Source organism: Cervus canadensis, chromosome 30, assembly GCF_019320065.1.
Source record: "Cervus canadensis isolate Bull #8, Minnesota chromosome 30, ASM1932006v1, whole genome shotgun sequence".
In the NCBI taxonomy this organism is placed as follows: Eukaryota; Metazoa; Chordata; class Mammalia; order Artiodactyla; family Cervidae; genus Cervus; species Cervus canadensis.
In genome coordinates, this window is record NC_057415.1 from 33157717 (window position 1) to 33177319 (window position 19603).

The 19603-nt window shown below is 38.8% G+C and overlaps 2 protein-coding genes and 1 long non-coding RNA gene across 5 annotated transcripts in view; 2 read left to right on the forward strand and 1 right to left on the reverse strand.

Moving 5' to 3' along the window:
• The first annotated feature begins 1341 nt into the window (after positions 1-1341).
• Positions 1342-6673, forward strand: GNG10 (G protein subunit gamma 10). 3 transcript variants are annotated; one of them, XM_043453160.1, is made up of 3 exons: positions 1342-1497; positions 5118-5249; positions 6508-6525. In XM_043453160.1, exons 1-2 carry the CDS (start codon positions 1417-1419, stop codon positions 5241-5243), a joined length of 207 nt encoding a protein of 68 aa, XP_043309095.1. In that variant the 5' UTR covers positions 1342-1416; the 3' UTR covers positions 5244-5249; positions 6508-6525. The 3 variants fall into 3 exon arrangements, with proteins under 3 accessions (XP_043309095.1, XP_043309094.1, XP_043309093.1); XM_043453159.1 differs by lacking the exon at positions 6508-6525 and adding an exon at positions 5947-6009; XM_043453158.1 differs by lacking the exon at positions 1342-1497 and adding an exon at positions 1555-2287 and having other exon boundaries at positions 5947-6673.
• A 1393-nt stretch (positions 6674-8066) lies between these two features.
• Positions 8067-17957, forward strand: LOC122432055. Its single transcript, XR_006266704.1, has 3 exons — positions 8067-12056; positions 15103-16014; positions 17766-17957. It is a non-coding gene; the product is annotated as an uncharacterized LOC122432055 (long non-coding RNA).
• SHOC1 (shortage in chiasmata 1) overlaps positions 12296-19603 on the reverse strand; it is a 110882-nt gene continuing 103574 nt past the window's right edge. The window contains exons 24-27 of the mRNA XM_043453776.1: positions 17611-17742; positions 15881-16030; positions 14278-15238; positions 12296-12426 (exon numbers count right to left, since the gene is read on the reverse strand). Of these exons, the coding sequence (XP_043309711.1) occupies positions 12326-12426; positions 14278-15238; positions 15881-16030; positions 17611-17742 (1344 nt within the window). The 3' untranslated portion in view covers positions 12296-12325. The remainder of the gene's footprint in view (positions 12427-14277; positions 15239-15880; positions 16031-17610; positions 17743-19603) is intronic.

Here is a 19603-nt window from a genome sequence, read left to right on the forward strand (position 1 = left end):
TGGACCCATGACTCAATAAGGTCAGTGAGATCCATTATGGGGATTTTTGCTGGAGCAATTAGAAAAGATGCTTTATTGCCCTTGGGTTTCCTAGGCTGGGACAATGAAAGCATGGAACTTTCTTCACAGCACTACAGGGAGTCTATTTACCATTGAAGAAAACAAGGCCAACACTCAGAAAAAGCAGAGTGAAAAGATGGGAGAATGAGGGCCTTACAGCTGTTATTTGGCAATTAAATCTATTAAAGTCCCTGAGCTTTTCAGTTACTCAAACTAGCATACTACCTTTTTGGATTACTCAGTTTAAGTGGGTTCTGACAAATCCAATGGCACACAAGAATAATAAGGAAACATTCATGATACATTAAGTGAAAAATATCAAGAAGACATTTTACATGTAAGTAATGATGCGGGTTTTGTAAAACTAATTACTATAAAAAAAGAAAATGCAGCACAACAGAAACAATGGTTACAGGTAAACGACGAGATGGGAATGAGGCGAGCTGAACTGAATTTTCTTCTGTGTGTTCGGCAAAGAAGTCAGGGCCTTGGATTTTATGCTACTTACCCTACTGACCCTACCAAGTCAACTGGTTGGATTCCGGTCAAAAACAGCTACAGAGTATTGTAGAAACCTGTTTTGAGGACTTCCCTGGGGATCCAGGGGAGAAGGAAATGGCAACCCACCAAGCAATCCAGTGTTCTTGCCTGGAGAATCCCAGGACAGAGGAGCCTGGTGGGCTGCCGTCTATGGGGTCGCACAGAGCCGGATACGACTGACGCGATTTAGCAGGAGCTGGGGATCCATTGATTAAGACTCCGCGCTTCCACTGCAGGGGGTGCAGGTTCAATTCCTGGTGGGGAGACTAGGATCCCCAAACTAAAAATGGAATCTTGTTTCCGTTCCATCGAACCCCAACCCACCGTCCCTCATCTCCGGAGGACGACACCTGACGCTTAGAAACCTTCACACCGGGTCCCTTGTTTCTCCCACTCACTGCACACCTCGCTCCAGCCACACCAGGCCCAGTTCCGATTCTCCAGGAAGGCGTCCCCGCCTTCTTCATCCCCCACGCCCCACACCCACTCCTGCTCCTCCAGAAGGAAGCCCTAGACGGCGAGGTGGAAGGGGGCGCCCCTGTGTGGGCCCCGCGGCGCGGCTTGGGGGACACGTGGGGACGCAGGGACCCTCTCGGCTTAGAAGGCAGAGTTGGTGTCCGTCAAGTCGGGACCCCGAGGTGTCGCGTACCCGTGGTTCTGTCTTCTCGGAGAGCGGCCGCGTGGCGAGGCCGGGCGCGGGGGGCGGGCGGCAGGGCGGGCACAGCGGCTTCCCCGCCTCGGGGCGGTGCCGCGCCTCCCGGCCTCGCGTCTCCCCGCCGGCCGCCCGCCCGCCCTCTCGGAGCCCAGGCCGCCGCCATGTCTTCCGGGGCCAGCGTGAGCGCCTTGCAGCGCCTGGTGGAGCAGCTCAAGCTGGAGGCCGGCGTGGAGAGGATCAAGGTGAGGCCGGCGCCTGGCCGCGGGCGCGGAGGCCGCCCCGTCCCGCCCCGTCCCGCCGTCCGCGGGCCGGAGAGGAGCAGGCCGCTCCCGGGCGGAGGGCTGCGGAGCCGACCCCCGCGCTAGCCGGGGAGCCTGCCGCGGTGGGCGGCCCCGAGGACGGCGCCCGGCCTGGCTCGCGCGGCCCGGCCTCTGTGGGTGGGAGTCCGCGCAGGGCCGGGCCCGGACCCCAGCGCCCGGGAGAGGCGGCGGCGCGGGGACCCGAGAGGGAGGCCGGGTCTGGGGGCGCCGGGGAGAAGCTCCTGTCTCCGCGAGAGCTGTCCGGGACCGAGCGCCCCGGGGCGGTCAAGTTTTCAGTGATGCGGACAATGACTCGGGGTGCGGGACAGACGCCAGGACACCAGGAATGGGGGCGACTGGCCGGTGGCCTCCCCTCCCCGAACTCTGCTGGTGAGGGAGGATGGGGTCTAGAGCTGCGGAGGCGACTGAATGGACGGGCCTCGGTGATGGGTTGATAGGATGCGAGGGGAGGAGGGCGCTGCTCGGGCTCCTGGCCTGGTAACGGGATGGATGGCGTGGCCATTCGCCACGGTAGCGGGGAGAGATGGTGCGTTCAGTTTCGGATACGTGGACCTTTGCAGGGATGCCCGGGAGGTGTTTGACTGCCTTGGCCGAAGCTCAGAGAACAAAGCTGAAAGACCGTAGGGGGGTGAAAACTGAAGTTACCCGAGCGTGGAACCCAGGGACCCGCTGAAGGAGATGGCTGTCAGAAGAGAAGCGAGAGAAAGCCAGGGTACTGGAGCGAGGAAGGGGAGGTTATCAAAAACTGGCGCCTTAGTCCAACGTGTTCAGTGTTTAGTCACTTGATAAAAAGCCTCTGGTGTGTAATTGTGTTTAGCAACTAGTATATAGCATTATTTGTAGAATGTGTGTGTGAATGAATGAACGCTACTGTGGTACTCGGTGCACCTGATCGAGCCTTTACTCCGGACCACGCCCTATTCTGTGTGCTGAGAATATGGTGATTCCTTGGGGGAAGGTAAATAATAAACATATTAACCAGTGAATTAAGTAACTTCAGAAAGTGATGTGAAGATTATATACAAGATAAAGAGGCAGTTGTGGAATACAAAGGAGGCTTCAGTGACATACAGTTTTAGAAGCCAAATCTAAATTATAATAGGATAGGCAGACACTTTTGACACTTTTTGGGGAAAAAAAAAATCTGGTTTTAAAGAGGAAACTTTTTTTTTTTTTAATTTAGGAAATGAAAAGCTGTATTTTGAGGTTGAGAGGAAGGAACACACTGTATTTTTAGGTCAGGGGGAGAAACAAATGGAGGAGAGCTGGAGGTAGAGACAAGGAGTCTAAGGGTGCCTGGGATTGGAGGGACACCTTCTGAAATAAGAAAGGAGGAAGGATATGTGTAAACATATATATTTCCAGATAGAGGCCTAAGAAACTTGTATGATGACAAATGTCCTTGTGGAATAGGAGGCCGAGTTTTCTTCTGGGGCAGAAAAAAGGGGAACTAATGGAGTCACAAGAGCTGAGGATGGGGGAGAGAGCACTGTGGGGAATGCCAGAGGACCCCCAGGAGACACATTTGGAGATTCTGAAGACCTAGCTACTGTGAGATTGATTGTCTTATTTTCCTTCTTCTTTTTCTTCTTTTGTCTCCAGCAGCATTTTGGCCACCCAGGCATCTGTGGTGAATGGTGGTTGATCCAAGTAGTGAGTTAGCAAGGGATTTTTGCCAGAAAGATAGAAATGGGAGTGGAGAGCAAGGAGTCCAAGGGTCTGGCTAGAAGAAGGCTGAACCGAGAAGGAACAGAGCCAGCCTCCCTACGATGGGCCAGATGAAAAAGGAAGAGATGTTTCCCTTGAGATCAAAGAGCAGGTGTAGTGAGAAGGCAGGAAGCAGCGGGAGAGATTGTGATCAGAAGGTAGGATGTTGGAGTGTGAAATTTCAGATGCGGAGCAGTGCTGGCTGTAACTGTTGGTGTTGAGGAGAAGGTTGTTTGAGGAGAGGAGCTCAGGAAACGGAAACTAGGATTGCTGGAAATGTTGAGGATGATGTTGGGGCCTGAGATGGAAAGAAAAACTGTGAGCTAGATGTCTGCCTATCTTGGGAAGTAGCTGGGGGAGGTATTCTTATCTACATTTTAAAAATAGTTACAGGTGATGAAACTAAGGCCTGGAGAAGTCGAATGACTTGCTCAAAGTCACGCAGCTTCTTTGTGGGGTGTCCTCATGGGAGTATGGTTTAGGGTGCTTGGCAGCATTTTTCTCAGGCAGCACCTTAGGGAGTCACAACCATCCAGGGTCTCTGGTCTGCCTCATTTCAGGGCTCAGTGATGGATGGATTTTCTCAGCACATCCAGAGATGTCTTCTCTTTCGCAGACTTGCTAACTGGTAAATAAAGCAGAATACTGGTTTCGTAGCATTTGATGGAAGGTACCCCTTGCTATTGATTGGAATGCTCAGTATCCTTCCAAGGACCCTTACTTGCTTTGGAGAAGTCTCTCAGAAGTTGATGGGTCAGCCTGGGCTCAGACCAAGGAAAGGGATATGATTTGAGTGGGGATTAGCCCACTTCAGCTGAGAGGATACAACTTATAAGGGTTGGGCTTACACTCTCCCAGGCCAGAGTCTCTGCCCCTTGAAAGTGCAAGAGAAATACCTACCACTTAATTCTTCTCTTATTTTCTTTGCATATCCTCCACCTTAACTTTTTGACTATATTCTTTAGGCTGGCGTCTAGTTAGTCCCACTTTTCTGGGGGTCTTAGGAGATTGTCTCTTTCCACCCATCATGTGTAGAGTTCCCCTGTTCCCTCTGAAGGAGACATAATTAGCATGAGCATAATTGGTTCCAGATTTCTTTTGAATTAACAACTTATGAGAATTCCTTGGACAGCAAGGAAATCAAACCAGTCAGTCCTAAAGGAAATCTATCCTGAATGTTCGTTGGAAGGATTGATACTGAAATTCCATTATTTTGGCCACCTGATGCAAAGAGCTGACTCATTGGAAAAGTGCTTTATGTGCATTAACTCATTTAATTATTACATCAACTCACTGAGGTAGGCACTATTACAAATACATTTCCCAGGTGAGAAGTAATGTGCCAGAGGCTGCACTCTTGACCAGTAAGCTATTCTGCTTCAAAAGCATGATGGAGGAACCTCATCACTTGCTTTGAGCAGACTGGATAAGGCTCCACCAAGCCTTGTAAATATTAAAACAGTCTGTCACATGGCAAATCTGGATATATCAATGTGTGGTTTATAAGTGAAAATTTGTAAAGGGCACATTAGGATAAGCTACTTCTTTATACTTTGTCTCAAAACCAGGATTCTATATGGGTAAAAAATATGTTTTATCTTTCCTTGGTTGAATAAGCCGCTAAGACAAAAAGGCCCTAAATCAAAGTTCATAGGAGTTGTAACTTTCCCTCTTTGGAGTTCAATTATTAGAACTTGCAGCAAAAAGAGACTCTTGGAGGTTGTAGAAAGTGTGACCTTTATCAAGTTGTACAGTCATTTTTCAGAGTTTCAAGTGACTGCTGGATGGATCTGGCTGTGAGCAGCATGTCAAGAGCTCTTGTCCCTTTGTTGCAGGTCTCTCAGGCGGCTGCAGAGCTTCAACAATACTGCATGCAGAATGCCTGCAAGGATGCCCTGCTGGTGGGTGTCCCAGCTGGAAGCAACCCCTTTCGGGAGCCCAGATCCTGTGCCTTACTCTGAAGACTGGTGAGTAATGATACCCCAGGCCATCTGGGGGCCATGGGATTATCCTGGGGCTTCCCAAAGGACTTGGGCAACTGAGTTTTACATTTCTACTATTCTTGAGGGAATTAAAATAAATCCCAGCAAAATGCACAGCTTTACCTGAAGGGTGACTCTAATCTGCCTGCTTGTGGAATACATCTAATTAGGAGAGCCTCAATCCCCTTGTACGAACTCACCAGATGATAATATCCTTATGTACTTAAGCTTTTGAACTGACGGGGCCAACAGTAATTTCTTGTCCTTAACACCGTCTCCTCTGTCCTTACACCATCCTGGACTTGTGATGTTGCTTGGTGCTGTCAACTGACTCGTTACTCTTGGGACTAAGGACTCTGCAGAGGAGACTCATTCCTGCTACCAGCTGTGATTTCTTTCCTAGAGGCTTTCAGAATGTATTTCTGTGTATTAATGGAGGAACAAACGTAGTAACTGGGCCAAGTGTGAGTAGGGTTAAAAGAGCCTTAAAAATGTATTCTTGAAATGAAAACACCTCTTTAAAGGGTAGCCTACATTTCCTGGGTTCTAATGTGTTGTATGGGGTCTCAATTCATATTTTCACTTTTCTTTTTTGTAAAGAGGTCAGGGCATAAATTATTAGTCTTTTGGGGCCAATATATTTCAAGTTGCATATTCTCAGGAGTGTTTATGGGTTCTCCAGGTGGCGCAGTGGTAAAGAATCCGTCTGCCAATGCAGGAGATGCAGTTTCGATCCCTGATCTGGGAAGACCCCCTGGAGTAGGAAATGGCAATCGCTCCAATGTTCTTGCCTGGAAAATTCCATGAACAGACAGAGGAGCCTGGCAGGCTACAGTCCATGGACTCACAAAGAGTCAGACACAACTGAGTGACTGAGTGCACACACATACACAAGGGGTGTTTATACAGGAAGTAATCATCTTAGATCTTTTTTCATATACTTGAAAAGGAAATTATTCATGTTAACAAAAAGGAAGTAATAATACTATTAGGTGCTATTGTATCTTTTAATGGAAAATGTCTACATTTATGATATTAAAATAATAGTCTTATGTTGGCATAGCATTTGTCTTTTTACAAAGCACTTTCGTGGGTATTACTCATTCAATGGTGTGGTTTGGATTTTCTGATATTAACCTGTTACTTTCTACTTTGAGAACCCTAAAGTGACCTATGAAATAATGACTAGTTAATTTTATGTATAAATCTTACTAAGTGAAAACCTACCAAATTTTTTTTACAGTAGAGAAGAAGTTCGCTGAAGGATGCTTTCAAGCACAAACTGATGAATGACTGCCTCCAAATTTCAAGAAAACACTTCTCTAACCACATGACTTCTAGATATTTCACAGGACCTTTCCTGTGACCTGGTCCTTTAGCCAACATTCTACAGAAATTGATGTTTCTACTCAAATAAGGAAACTGGGTGAAGGTGTAGATTTTAAATAATAATGGCCTGATTCTTTGTTGAAGTGCTTTATACTTAAACAAAACCTTACCACCAAATATACCAAAATACACTTCTTTCATTAAGTGAATTACTAGTGTTTCTATGCCTGGAATGTTATGTATGTTTTATTTACTAGATGTTTACATTTTGGGAAGGAAAACAGTATTCTTTGTTAAAAAATTGAATATTTGTAATTGCTGTTCCCAACTAAGATCTTTATACCATAACAAAATTTGTTATTTTCTCATGAATTTATAATTTCTAAATGACATGCAAGTATAAAATTGGGGGAAGAATGGGCTTTGTTAATCAAATGATGTCTTGATTTTTCTAAATGAGGAGATTGTTTTATTTTCAACACTAAGCATGGGATCTCTTAGCAACCTTGTTTGAAAAGATGAATGTTGTTTTCTGTATGAGACTGCCCCATCCTGTATATGAAGCAGATTTGATCTTCGTCTTCTTAAGTTCCTCTACTTGATAGGGGTGGTTTTACTTAAAAAAAATACTAAATTATTTCATATTTAAATGTGATCTACAGAGCATTGCAAATGATTTTTAAAAAGTAATGTGAAAATATGACAACCTAAATGAATTTTTAATGTCACAGGTGTATTATTTTGATGATGTGCCTTTGATTTAATTTGGGACACTTAAAAGAATACTTTATTTGTGTTTGTTTTAATCTTTGAAGAACTTGGAAATAAAATTTCTGCTTAATTCCTACTAACAACAGCAATATTTTATGTCTGATTTTGTTTTAAGGCTTCATAGATTTTGTTTGCTTGGGTGATTGAGTGCTGAAAGTGGGAAGTGAAGTTTTTGTGTACAAGTCCTTGTAGAATTTTGTGAAAAAATAGGTATAATATGCAGAAATATCTCAATTACTGGCAAATTTGCTCTTTGAGATAGCTTTGTATTCTTGTTCACTCGCTAAGTCATGTCCAACTCTGGAACCCCATGGACTGCAGCATGGCCTGGCTTCCCTGTCCTTCACTATCTCCTAAGTTTGCTCAATGTCCACTGAGTCAGTAGAGCCATCCAGCCATCTCATCCTCTTTGGTCCCCTTCTCCTCCTGCCTTCACTCTTTCCCAGCATCAGGGTCTTTTCCAATGAGTTGGCTGTTTGAATCAGGTGGCTAAAGTATTGGAGCTTCAGCTTTAGCATCAGTCCTTCCAGTGAATATTCAGCATTGATTTCCTTTAGGATTGAGTGGTTTAATCTCCTTGCTGTCCAAGGGACTTTCAAGAGTCTTCTCCAGCATCACAATTCAAAGGCATCAGTTTTTCAGCGCTCAGCCTTCTTTATGGTTCAGCTGTCACATCCATACTGGAAAAACCAAAGCTTTGACTATATGGACCTTTGTTGTCAAAGTGATGTCTTTACTTTTTAATACACTGTCTAGCTATGGATAAATCTATAGGTAAATGGGGATATCTTTGAACATAAGTAGTGTTACAGTAGAGAATGTAGAAGTCATTAGTTGGAACTCCTTTAACTTCCAGCCACTAAACTTCCAAATCTAAGTGATCTAAATCCCTTCCATTGGATCAAAATTCAGATGTCCCTTTTCTAACCCACTTACTCATTCTGTAGATCTGTTTCATCTTCTATGAAGTGTCATATTATCGGTTGTCCTTTCTTTCCTTTATCTTCAACTTCTCTGTTGGATTCCTTTTATTAGCATTTAAACATTTTCTGTTCTCCATCTTAACAACAATAAGCATTTAGAAAAAGTCTCCATTAAAAAACACATTTTCAGTTATAAAAGATGAGTTGGCCTTAGAGATCTACTGTTCAGCACAGTGCCTATAGTTAACAGTGCTGTACCATATACTTTAAAATTTGCTAAGAGGATAAAATTTATGTAAATTGTTCTTATCACAAAAATAATAAGGCAGAAGGAAACTTTTGGAAGTGATGGATAAGTTTATGGCATAGATTGTGTTGTGGTTTCATAGGTATATACTTATCTCCAAACTCATTAAGTTGTATACATTAATTATGTACAGCTTTTGATGTGTTGGAAAAAAAAAAAAAACACCTCTTGATTTCATTTTCCCTTTGGCAAAAACTTGGTAAGATAGTACAGGAAAAATATAGACATCTCACATATGAATATAGTTGTGTCTTAAATGTATCCCATTTCTACTTTAACGACAAAGCTATAAAAAATACTTGAGAATACATTTAACAAAAGTGCAAGAATCAAAGGAAAATTTTACCAATGTTTATAGAACGGAATCTAAAATTTCAGGATTATAGGACGATGTCATTAAAATGCAATCTTACTAAAATTTATGTAGATTTATTGGAATTCCTTTTTTATCTTTTAAGGGAAGCTGGTTAAAATAACTGAACGTTTATATGGAAAATCAAGTGTCCAAGAATAGCTTTTAAAACTCTGTGTGTGTGTGAGTGTGTATAAAACATGGGAAGGTAAAACTTGCCTTACCAGGTACTAGCTTACTTTGAAACTGCTGAATCAAAATGATATGACTTAAAAAAAAACAAAGTCAAAATAATATTATTGTGGTCCTAGGAATAGACAACTAGATGATTGAATTGATCATAATAGTACAGAAGTAGGCCTGACTCTTTTTTCTTTTTCCTATTCAAGGGAAAGTATAATTAAACAAATGGTGCTGGCATTACTGGCTATCCATTCAGAAGGAAATAAAAATTGGGCCTGTATTATACTCTGTAAAAAAATTCCACATAGGTTAAAGAAAGGTGATACAAAGGCATCAGAAGAAAAGTTAGAATAGTTGTGTAACTTCAGGGTAAAAGAGAGCTTCCTAAAAAAAAGCAGGAAACCCAGAAATCAAAAAAGAGAAGAGGTGTATACTTGATCAAATTAAATTTAAACAATTTAAATAAACAAGCAATTTAAATAGATAAGTATGAAATCTAAAATCCTTGTATAGTAAAAACAATAAACCAAATAAAAAAGCAAAAGCAGAACACGTATTTTTCAGCTTTCATTTTGGATTGCTACAGTTTGCACTCCCCATCCCCACCAACCCAGGCTACTCCCACTTAAAATTGTTGGATTGTTTGCTTTAGGCAGGCTTATTATTGGGGGAGAAAAACCAGGCTCTTACTGTGAGGGGCAGAGTGGGACACCCTGGTGTTTATGCCCAGTTGTATGCAGAGTCTCAGTGGCAAGGGAAGGAGTATCTTACCTCCCCCTACAATTGCAAGGGGCAGCTGATGTTCTGATGAGTCTAACAGTTTGGGCTGGGCCTGGGAACCTGGGGGTAAAGCCACTCAAAGGTCCTCAGGGGTGAGCATCACAACTACCAGTCATAGATCTAAGTTTGGGCAAGTAACTCCCCTTCAAAATTAAAAAAAGAAACCTCATGGGGAAATGCTCTCAGAGAAAGAATGGAGGTTTCCATGGTAAGAAACTAGGAAGTTGGGACTATTCTAAATAATTTCATGTGATGTGGTGTTTGGGAGAGGACCTTGGAGGCTGGACTGACACTTGTAAGCCCCTAACAAGGGCCTTTCCAGACCCTTCAGGCTTCTATGGACCAACCCAACTGCTTCAGATGGTGCTGAAGCAGAGCTCATTTACTTTATTCTCTTTCCTAGGGTACCAACACATGACCTGCCTCTCAATAATACCTCTGATAATGGGATTCCCAGGTGGCACAGTGGTGAAGAATCCACCTGCCAATGCTGGAGACTCGGGTTAGATCCCTGGGTCAGGAAGATTCCCTGAAGGAGGAAATGGCTACCTGCTCCAGAATTCTTGCTCTGATGGGCAACAGCACAAGAGGCTGCTCCAGGCCCAGGCAGAGTGAATGTGTCCTTAAACACCAAGCATCACTGAGACATGCAGGCAGGCGGGCTCAGGGGCTTTCACTGCGTTTGGTGAGGAGGCAGAAGGGGGTGTGTTGATAGCTTGGCCTAAGCTTGCCTCAGTCTAGTGCGCTGAACAAAGTCCTTTCCTCTGCAAGCTGATTAAAGATGGGATCAAGGAGATCTGCAAGCTGGGAAGACAGCCTTACCTTGGTTTAGGAGCAAACCTGCTGAAACTTTAAAAAGTACAATAGAAATTCGCATAAAATTTCCAGAAATAGTTTCTCTTTGAAGTCTCTACCCTCCACATACTCAAGCAAAACCAAACATCCTATATATAAATAAAAGTGTAGTAAAAGAGTAAGAGAGTTGATTTAAAGTCGAGCCTGTTTCAAAAAGGAGGATGTGTATCAAACACTGAAGAGAAATCAAGTGAGGTGATGTCTGAATGTCCATTGGATCTCAGAAGGTAGAAATCAGTTTTGGTAGTAATAGGGTGACCATTTCAGAAGTCAGGAAAGAGACAGGAAGAGTACGCCTATGGTCTTCAACCATTTTTGCTAAAATGATGTTCACAATCCATGTACCTCCATTTTGCTGGTGGTGGTAGCTTAGTCACTAAGTCATGTCCAACTCTTGGTGACCCCATGGACTGTAGCCTGCCAGGCTCCTCTATCCATAGGATTTCCCAGGCAAGAAAACTGGAGTGGGTTGCCGTTTCCTTCTCTAGGGGATCTACTTGACCCAGGGATCGAACCCACATTGCTTGTATAGCTGGTGGATTCTTTACCACTGAGTCACCAGAGATTTCCATACCTCCGTTTTAGAGACATATAAAAGTTTCATTATAACTCTAAGTAGCTGCCAAGAATAAAATTTTATTAGAAATGTTGACATTTTAAAATAAAGCATCTTTCTCTTAAATGTATTCAATGGAATATAATTACTATAGTAATTAGAAACCTACAGTCATCCATTTAAAAATATACCAACTATCCTCTCCAATCATACAGGGAAGCATTATTTTTCCCATATACTGACACTTGATATTATGAATTCTCAAAAATTTTGCTGATCTGATAGGTGAAAAAATAGTAGCTTATTGTTTTAATATGCATTTGTCTGATAAATAATGAAGCTACATACCGTTTCAAATATGTTCCCAGCTATTTTTGTTTCTTCCGTGAAATATCTATTCAAATTTTGCCCAATTTTCTATTACGGTGTCTTTTGCCTATCAATTTGTAGGAATTCGTTGTATATTAGGAATGTAAGCCCTTGTGCTATCATGTGGGTAGCAAATGTTTTCTCTTAGTGATTTGTTTGAATATTTCGTTTGTGAAGACAACATTTTGATTGGAAGTTCTCTAACTTCAATTTTTCCCTAGATTTTAAGTTGGTGGTGGAGGGTGGACTATGGTGATCTTCACTTCTGAACTCAGAAGGTCAGACTGAGATGGAAGCTCCTTTCAAACACTTGCCGGAGGCAGCGGGCCTTTGAGGAGACAGCAAAATAACCCTTTATATACATCCAGTAAGGTTTTCTGCCTCTCTTTAAAAAAAGGGCTCAAGATATTTAGGTGAACTGGGGAGATATTTGGATCTTATAATAATATTTTGCTAATTAGAATACTTATAAACTATAAAGTAGAATATATATTATGAAAATTTAATATAGGAACATCAAGAACATCTAAGAACAATTGCATTTTCTTTGATATATGATCAAATCTAAATAATTTTATTACTGGTTTATCATAGAAAAAAAACAACGAAATGTGGCATGCAGCACTATTCTTTCTTTCAAAAAAACCTCAGACGAGTTTGTCCGTCAAGTCTACCAGGGACTTTTTCATACACAAGACGTTGTTTTTTGAATTGCGGTAGTTGTAAGCACATGAAATCTGTTAAAAGGAAAAAAAGAAAACCGTTTTATTTCTGATAATAGTAAGTGTAGCTATTTTTTTCTCAAATGCTCAGGTGGATCTTCTCTCTTTATCATCTATTTACAGTGTTGAAATTTCCAAACTGAGATAAAAAGTGACTATTAAAAATTAAATTTTTAGCATAAATGTGCCTATTCTTAAAGGCCTGATACTAATTAGTGTAAGATACATGTATGTGTACGTTCATGCCTTGCACAAATAATTAAATCTCCCTGGATTTAAGACTCTTGCTTTTAAGTTTTCCTTCATTAAGTCTGTTTCTTAGTGCATATCTGTAATGTTGAGGAATTTATCCTGAGCTCTGATCATGTATAGACTCACCTTTCATGACTGTGTTAGATATGACATAATTTGAAATATTCTAGATTTGGATACTTGCAGAGGTTGATTGATTAAATTAATAAAAAGAGAGACTAAAATATTTAGAATGGTAGTAATTATTCCCAGCAATGTAGTTTCATAATAGCAAGTGCTGGGTACCTTTTGAGCAAATTTAAAAGGCATTGCAGTAGATAATTATTATCACAGAGACCACAAATATACATTCAAGACAAATGGAAAATTATCTTGATGTTATACCAATAGCTCTGGACAAATTTATGTCAGAACTTGACAGAGTACAAATAAAGAACACAATAAGTTAATTGCATTTGAATGTAGATATGAAAATCAAATAATAAATAGTAACCATATTCAATAGCATATTTTAAAAAATCACTCCTTAAAAGCCAATTAGGTTTATCAGACAAATGACATAAATGATTGATTATTAGTATACCTGTAAATGTTGACTGATATTAATGTCAAGAGAGAAAACATTTTGATTTTCCCCAATAGGAACCAAAAAATGTTTGAATAAAATTCAGCATTTATTTCTTGCAAAAGTTCTTACAAAACTAGGGAAAGAATATTTTCCCTTAAAATCAAGAAAAAAACAAATTATGACTATTTATGGGACCAAATCTAAATTTTGTGAATTCTAGAACTTATATGGTTTGGGGATTCTCTTTTAATAAAACAAGGAATTTAAGATTCTTTGGCACCCTTTGGCCTCACAAAATGGTCTGTGCAAAAGAGGAGTTTTGAAACTTCCAGCTTCTCCTTTTTGTTTTTTTCCCATCATAGTAAGGCCATCTTTGTATAGCCATCAAAACTTAATATTTTGTTTTAAATGCTCAGACCAATGCAATAAGAAATACATAAAAGGTATAATAACCAAAAATGGGAAAATAAAATTGTCCTTTTAAAAACTGATATGATTAAATATTCAAAAATGTCAATTGGAAAATAGAGAGCCAATAGTAGTATCTATTTAATAGGACTAACAGAATTAAATAATCCACATAAAGTGAATGTAATAAACTTTTAATAAATATTAGCTCATAAAATATCCCAGCTTGACAAAGAGGCCACTTTTCTAATTGGCTAATTTCTGTACTTAATTTTTGTTACTTTAAGCCTTCAGCTTGACTTAGATTTGTTCTGTGTTTTTATTTTTTTAATTAATTTATTTTTTATTGAAGGATAATTGCTTTACAGAATTTTGCTGTTTTCTGTCAAACCTCAACATAAATCAGCCATAACTTCTTCAGTTAAATGCTTAGTTCATCTAAAGCTACAAGATATTGACATAATTTCTTTGCATTTATTTTCTTAAAAGTCTATAATTAGAATTTTTATTTTTTTGATGCCAAAGTTATTGAAGATTCTTAAGTGTAGTAATTAAAACAATTTTTTTTAATTTGGAGATGATTCTATCTTTTAAAATTACTTTAGAGTATAGTTTTATTAACTATTGAATCATGTTACCTGTTAATGAGTTGTTGTCTCCTGAGTTAGATGAAGACTCAGAGCGCGTTTTCTGTCCTAAACATTTTCCAGCTCTTTGGTAGAAATAAAGACTGTTGAATTCTTTTTGATTTACATTAGAATCAGAAGCACAGGATAAATCCAAACTGGGGACAGATGGTAATTCTTTCCAGAAAGTCTTTTTAGTCCCAGCATTTGGACTTTCACAGATGAAGCCTTCTAAGTCATCTGACTGATATTTTTGCTGATTAATGAATAAATTATCTTTCTGAGAGTACCATTTGTCACATGTACTTTGCTCTGCTCCACACTGTAAGTTGAATGAATGATTCTGTTGTTCCCATACATTTCTCTTAAAGTTCCAATGAAGAGGAGGTTGAGAACCCTCAAGTGAAAAGACAGGAGCTGACAATTCTTTTTTTATAGGTCCTTTTTTTTCATGTGTTCCCTTTTTCTGATAATTTATAAAGTGAGGGGTGACTTTCTCCTGAGTGTCAATTGGTGATATTATAGTTTCATAATTCATTTCTGTTAGACCCAAAGAAAAGACATCTGACTCTGAATCATTCTGGTTCAGAAAAGAATTACCAGACAGATTCCTTGCTTCTATATTAGTCAGAAAAGAATTATTCTGTACCATGTTAGGGTTACAACTAGACTCTTTCCAATGGCTGGTCTGATTGTAAGAACTCACAGATGGTAAAATGCCTGGCATTTCTTTTAATTCCATAAGGGAAGAGTTATAATTTGAAGCACTGTTGGTGTCTTCCTGTACTCTCTCTCCTAAATTTGAATATTGATAATTATTATGTTCTTGAATGACAGAATCTGAAGATGCAGAAGCTGAACTCTGAGAAGTAAAGGTTCTAGTCTGATCCCTGTTTTCCCGAGGTGATGAAATTTGAGGTGATTTTGTTATGGAAGGACTAATCTTGAATAAGGAAGTGATGCCACAAAAATGCTACAAAATTTATAAAGTTAATTAATATAATAAATATGCAACATAAAAATCCATCAAGTAAATATAAATAATGATGCTTAACTATATGGAAATAAGGAAAAATATAAATAAGTAGTCCATTCAAAGATATTATATTGATCTATGAGAACAGAACATAATTTGGCTCCCATTAAAAGAAAAACTTATTGTAATTTGCATCTATTTCCTAATCAATTAAGATAGAATTTTTAGTTACACATGTTATCTATGAATACCATTTCCTTCATAAAAATTAAAGAGACTTACTGATAGGTCTAAAGTTCTCTTTAACTACTACTATAATGAAGGAACCAGAACTGTTTGGAAGAGATGATGAAAACACATTAGAGTGTGTAATTGAATATCTGTGGGCATAATAACACTTCAAAATGATCTGAAATGTGATAAATGATTTGTACAGAATTATAACTTTAAAATGTATAATGTAGTTGACAACCAGTAAGAATTCTATATGAAATTTAGCTTAAGTAGATTATTTCTTTGCTCTCTGAAGTCCAAAATAAACTTGGATACCTTCATTTTTGAAAACCATTATGGTGAAAATAGATACTCAAATGCAAAGCAAATAGACTCATAGAAGAATATGTATTTCAAATAACTAACCTTTAACACTTTTTCTGGAACTTCAGGTAGGAGTTCCTGAAGTTGACAAAGAGTTGCTAACAATATCCAGTTCAGTGAAGGTCCTTTATATAACATGAGCTGAGCCACCAATGGAGTAATACTTGGAAAATCAAGTAAGTACATTTCTTCCTAGAAAAAAGTTTAAGGAATAATCAGAAGTGGTCTTTTTACTCTGCTCACTCCAGTAGATTAAAATTGATGTCATTGTACCTACCACTCAATTTGAGATGCTTGGGGAAAAAAGTATGGCCAGGAGGGAAAGAAATTTGTCTGTCAATAAAGATTCTAACACCCAGAATTGGGGAGGATCTTAAAGTTCATTCAGTCTAACCACTCATCCAAAGTGATTCATTATAGTTCATATCCTTCAAATGACAATTGTTATCTAATGATAGCTCTTCTAATGAGAAACCTTTTAGGGGACTTCATCATATAGCTCAAGGTTTTTTCAGCTCTCTCTTTGTAAACTGTATGCCGTCATAGTTTGGTTAAGATAAACCATGTGTATGATGTCTTAACAGATATTATAATTTCAGAAAAGGCTTATCGTGAAGAGTACAGGAAGAACTTCTAAGTCTAAAAGTTTATGTTTTCAGAAAGATCTCATAAATGTCTAGAAATGTAGCAACCACATTTATTACTAAATTCCTTTTTTTTCTGGGTTACATTGACTTTTTGTACCTTCTGTGATTTTATCAAATGACAGACATGTTAGTAGATTGGACATGGCTTGGTAGGAAGGAAATTGCATATACATACACACAAAAATGTTCTAATCATACCCATACTTGCTGATAGTACTACATTCTGTTTATGCATATAAAAGTCCTGTGATTTAATATATATGAATATTTTATTTGTTTTATAATTTAATTTTTTGAGTAGGTAAAACAGTCACACGGTTCAAAATTCAAAAGGACTAAAAGGTATATAGTAAAAAGTCCCATTCCTACTCTACTACCTCAGTTTTCTATAGATATAATCAATGATATCATTTTGTGGTATCTTTCCAGAGATATTTTATTCATTTATAAATGAATACATATAAATATTAATTTCCCCCTTTCTTACACAAATGGTAGTATACTGGATGCTCTGAACTGCAACTTTTACATTTCATTTAATATATTTTGAAAGTCATTCCATGTTAATACATAATGATCTCCATCCTCATTCCATGATTTTAGGATTTGAATATATTTAAAAATAAGGTAACAGAAACACTAGGTTGGTATGAGAACCTGGAAATATTTATGCTTAAGCAAAAGGAATTTCTAAAAATTAACTACTTAATCTTATAACTATTTCATAACTCTACTTTCACTTTGAATTATATAATTGAATTACTGATGAATCACGGAATGATAGAATTTTGCAATTCTCATATCTACTATTCTTGAATGTTTAAATGTAGGAATTAGAAAAATTATTATATTCTTAAAATATTAGACATTGAAGCCATTAGGTCACCCTATAACAAGTTTATTTTGAAAGTTCATGAAATAAGATCCCATTAAAGTAGTTCTATGAAGTTGAAAAATACTCATAGTTCTGGAAAATTGTCTAAATAAAAGTTGCACATTATGGCATATTGTTACATATGCTAATGCAAGCATGATAGAACAAGAAAATGCTACCAGAAAGAGAATTCAAGTACATATATTTATATTTGCTCTGCAAATCTCTAATTTATATGTTAGGAAATAAACCTTAGATGGTGCAACTTTAAGCCAGGACTTATCCAACCATTCATGAGGATCTCTCTTCGAGGTCATTAAATTGTGGTCAGCAATTTGTCGAATCATCAGTGCAGTCTCTTCCACTCCTGGGGCAATTATAAGCTAAAATATATTTTTTATGTTAGATTACAGGGAATACTAGGAAGCAAAACATATCACTCAAAAATTGTTTACAACTTGAAGAAACAAAACCCCAGTAGATTCTAATCTTTGAACACTATTTTGGACTACAAAGAAAGCTGAGCGCCCAAGAATTGATGCTTTTGAACTGTGATGTTGGAGAAGACTCTTGAGAGTCCCCTGGACTGCAAGGAGATCCAACCAGTCTATCCTAAGGGAGATCAGTACTGAGTGTTCCTTGGAAGGACTGATGTTGAAGCTGAAACTCCAGTACTTTGGCCACCTGATGCGAAGAGCTGACTCATTTGAAAAGACTCTATGCTAGGAAAGATTGAAGGCGGGAGGAGAAGGGGACGACAGAGGATGAGATGGTTGGATGGCATCACTGACTCAATGGACACGAGTTTGAGTAAACTCTGGGAGTTGGTGATGGACAGGGAGGCCTGGCGTGCTGCAGTCCATGGGGTTGCAAAGAGTCAGACATGACTGAGCGACTGAACTGAACTGAACTTAGATATAATTTACTAATTTATCTATGTAAAATTCAGGATGTTTCATTTGTGAGAATAAACAATTTATTTTCCATCCTTAAATATGATATCCTTATAGTTTCTAATTTTTGGAACTAAATTGTTTTTCTTCACTTCCATTTGGCATTTATTAGTATAGTCTTTTAAACATATTTGGTGCTTTGTTTCATCTGTATTAGAAGAAAAAGCAATTTGGATGTCACTAGTAATATTTAATATTTTGCTTTTTTGTAGGTTAAACATAATAGTTCTCAAGTAAAAATAAGAATGAAAGATATAGTGCAAGATTTTTTAAAAACAAAATTGAAAAATAAGGATGTTTACAGCTTAATTTGATGTTGTATTCAAAAAGAAAAATATGTTTTGATTCAGAATGTTTTTTGGAATTGTTCATCCAATCATGGCTCACCTGATGGTAAGATACCCCTGCCAATGTGTGTGTGTTAAAACTGCATGCTCAGTCACTCAGTCGTGTCTGACTCTTTGTGACACTATGCACTATAGCCCTCCAGGCTCCTCTGTCGATGGGATTTCCCAGGCAAGAATACTGGAGTCGGTTGCCACTTCCTCCTCCAGGGGGATCTCCCTGACCCAGAGATGGAATCTGCATCTCCTGCATTGGCAGGTGGATTCTTCGCCACTGAGCCACCTGGGAAGTGTTAAACTTAACTCTAAAAGGAGTTTTTAAATATCCCCTACTTCCTGTCTGTCACTTAAGTTTTCCTCCATGTCCTTCTCTCTTCTGAAATGCCAGCCTTTTCCTTCCGCTTTCATTTCTATTTTTATCTTCTTCATCTTTTGGATTTTGTTTACAGAAAGATAACTAATTCATGGGTTAGCAGTTTAAAGCAGATGGAGAATACTGCCCTAAACAATCATATCTTAATAATAAAAATATTCTGTCCAGTGGTGGAAACTTAAGAAACAAAGACTGTACCAACCTCACAAAAATAATTATGACATTTTCTTTTCTTTCACAAGAATAACAAATACAAAGCAATGGACATGAGTTCGAGCAAATTCCTGGAAATAGTGAAGGACAGGGAAGCTTGGCATGCTGCAGTTGATGGGGTCACAAAGAGTTAGATATGACTTAGTGACTAAACAGTAACATATGCATGCTAAAGAAGGACTTTCTTTATATTAAATATACAGAGTACACAGAAATACACTGTTTGGTTCCAATTTATTTTATTAAAAGTTTTAGATGTTTTGAGAAGATCTAAGACATTTAAATACAAATTTTATTTTAAAGGGCCTAATTTTATAATGGTAATGAATATTACCTATACTCTAGGGTGAGGATTCTGGAG

What these genes read in the sequence shown, in the direction of transcription:
- GNG10 (XM_043453158.1), top strand. Translation starts at nt 2,254, where the DNA reads ATGGCTGTCAGAAGAGAAGCGAGAGAAAGCCAGG. An exon ending in AGAAGCGAGAGAAAGCCAGG is followed by an intron (nt 2,288 to 5,117) that starts GTACTGGAGCGA and finishes CCTTTGTTGCAG; the next exon opens with GTCTCTCAGGCGGCTGCAGA. An exon ending in GTGCCTTACTCTGAAGACTG is followed by an intron (nt 5,250 to 5,946) that starts GTGAGTAATGAT and finishes TGGGTTCTCCAG; the next exon opens with GTGGCGCAGTGGTAAAGAAT.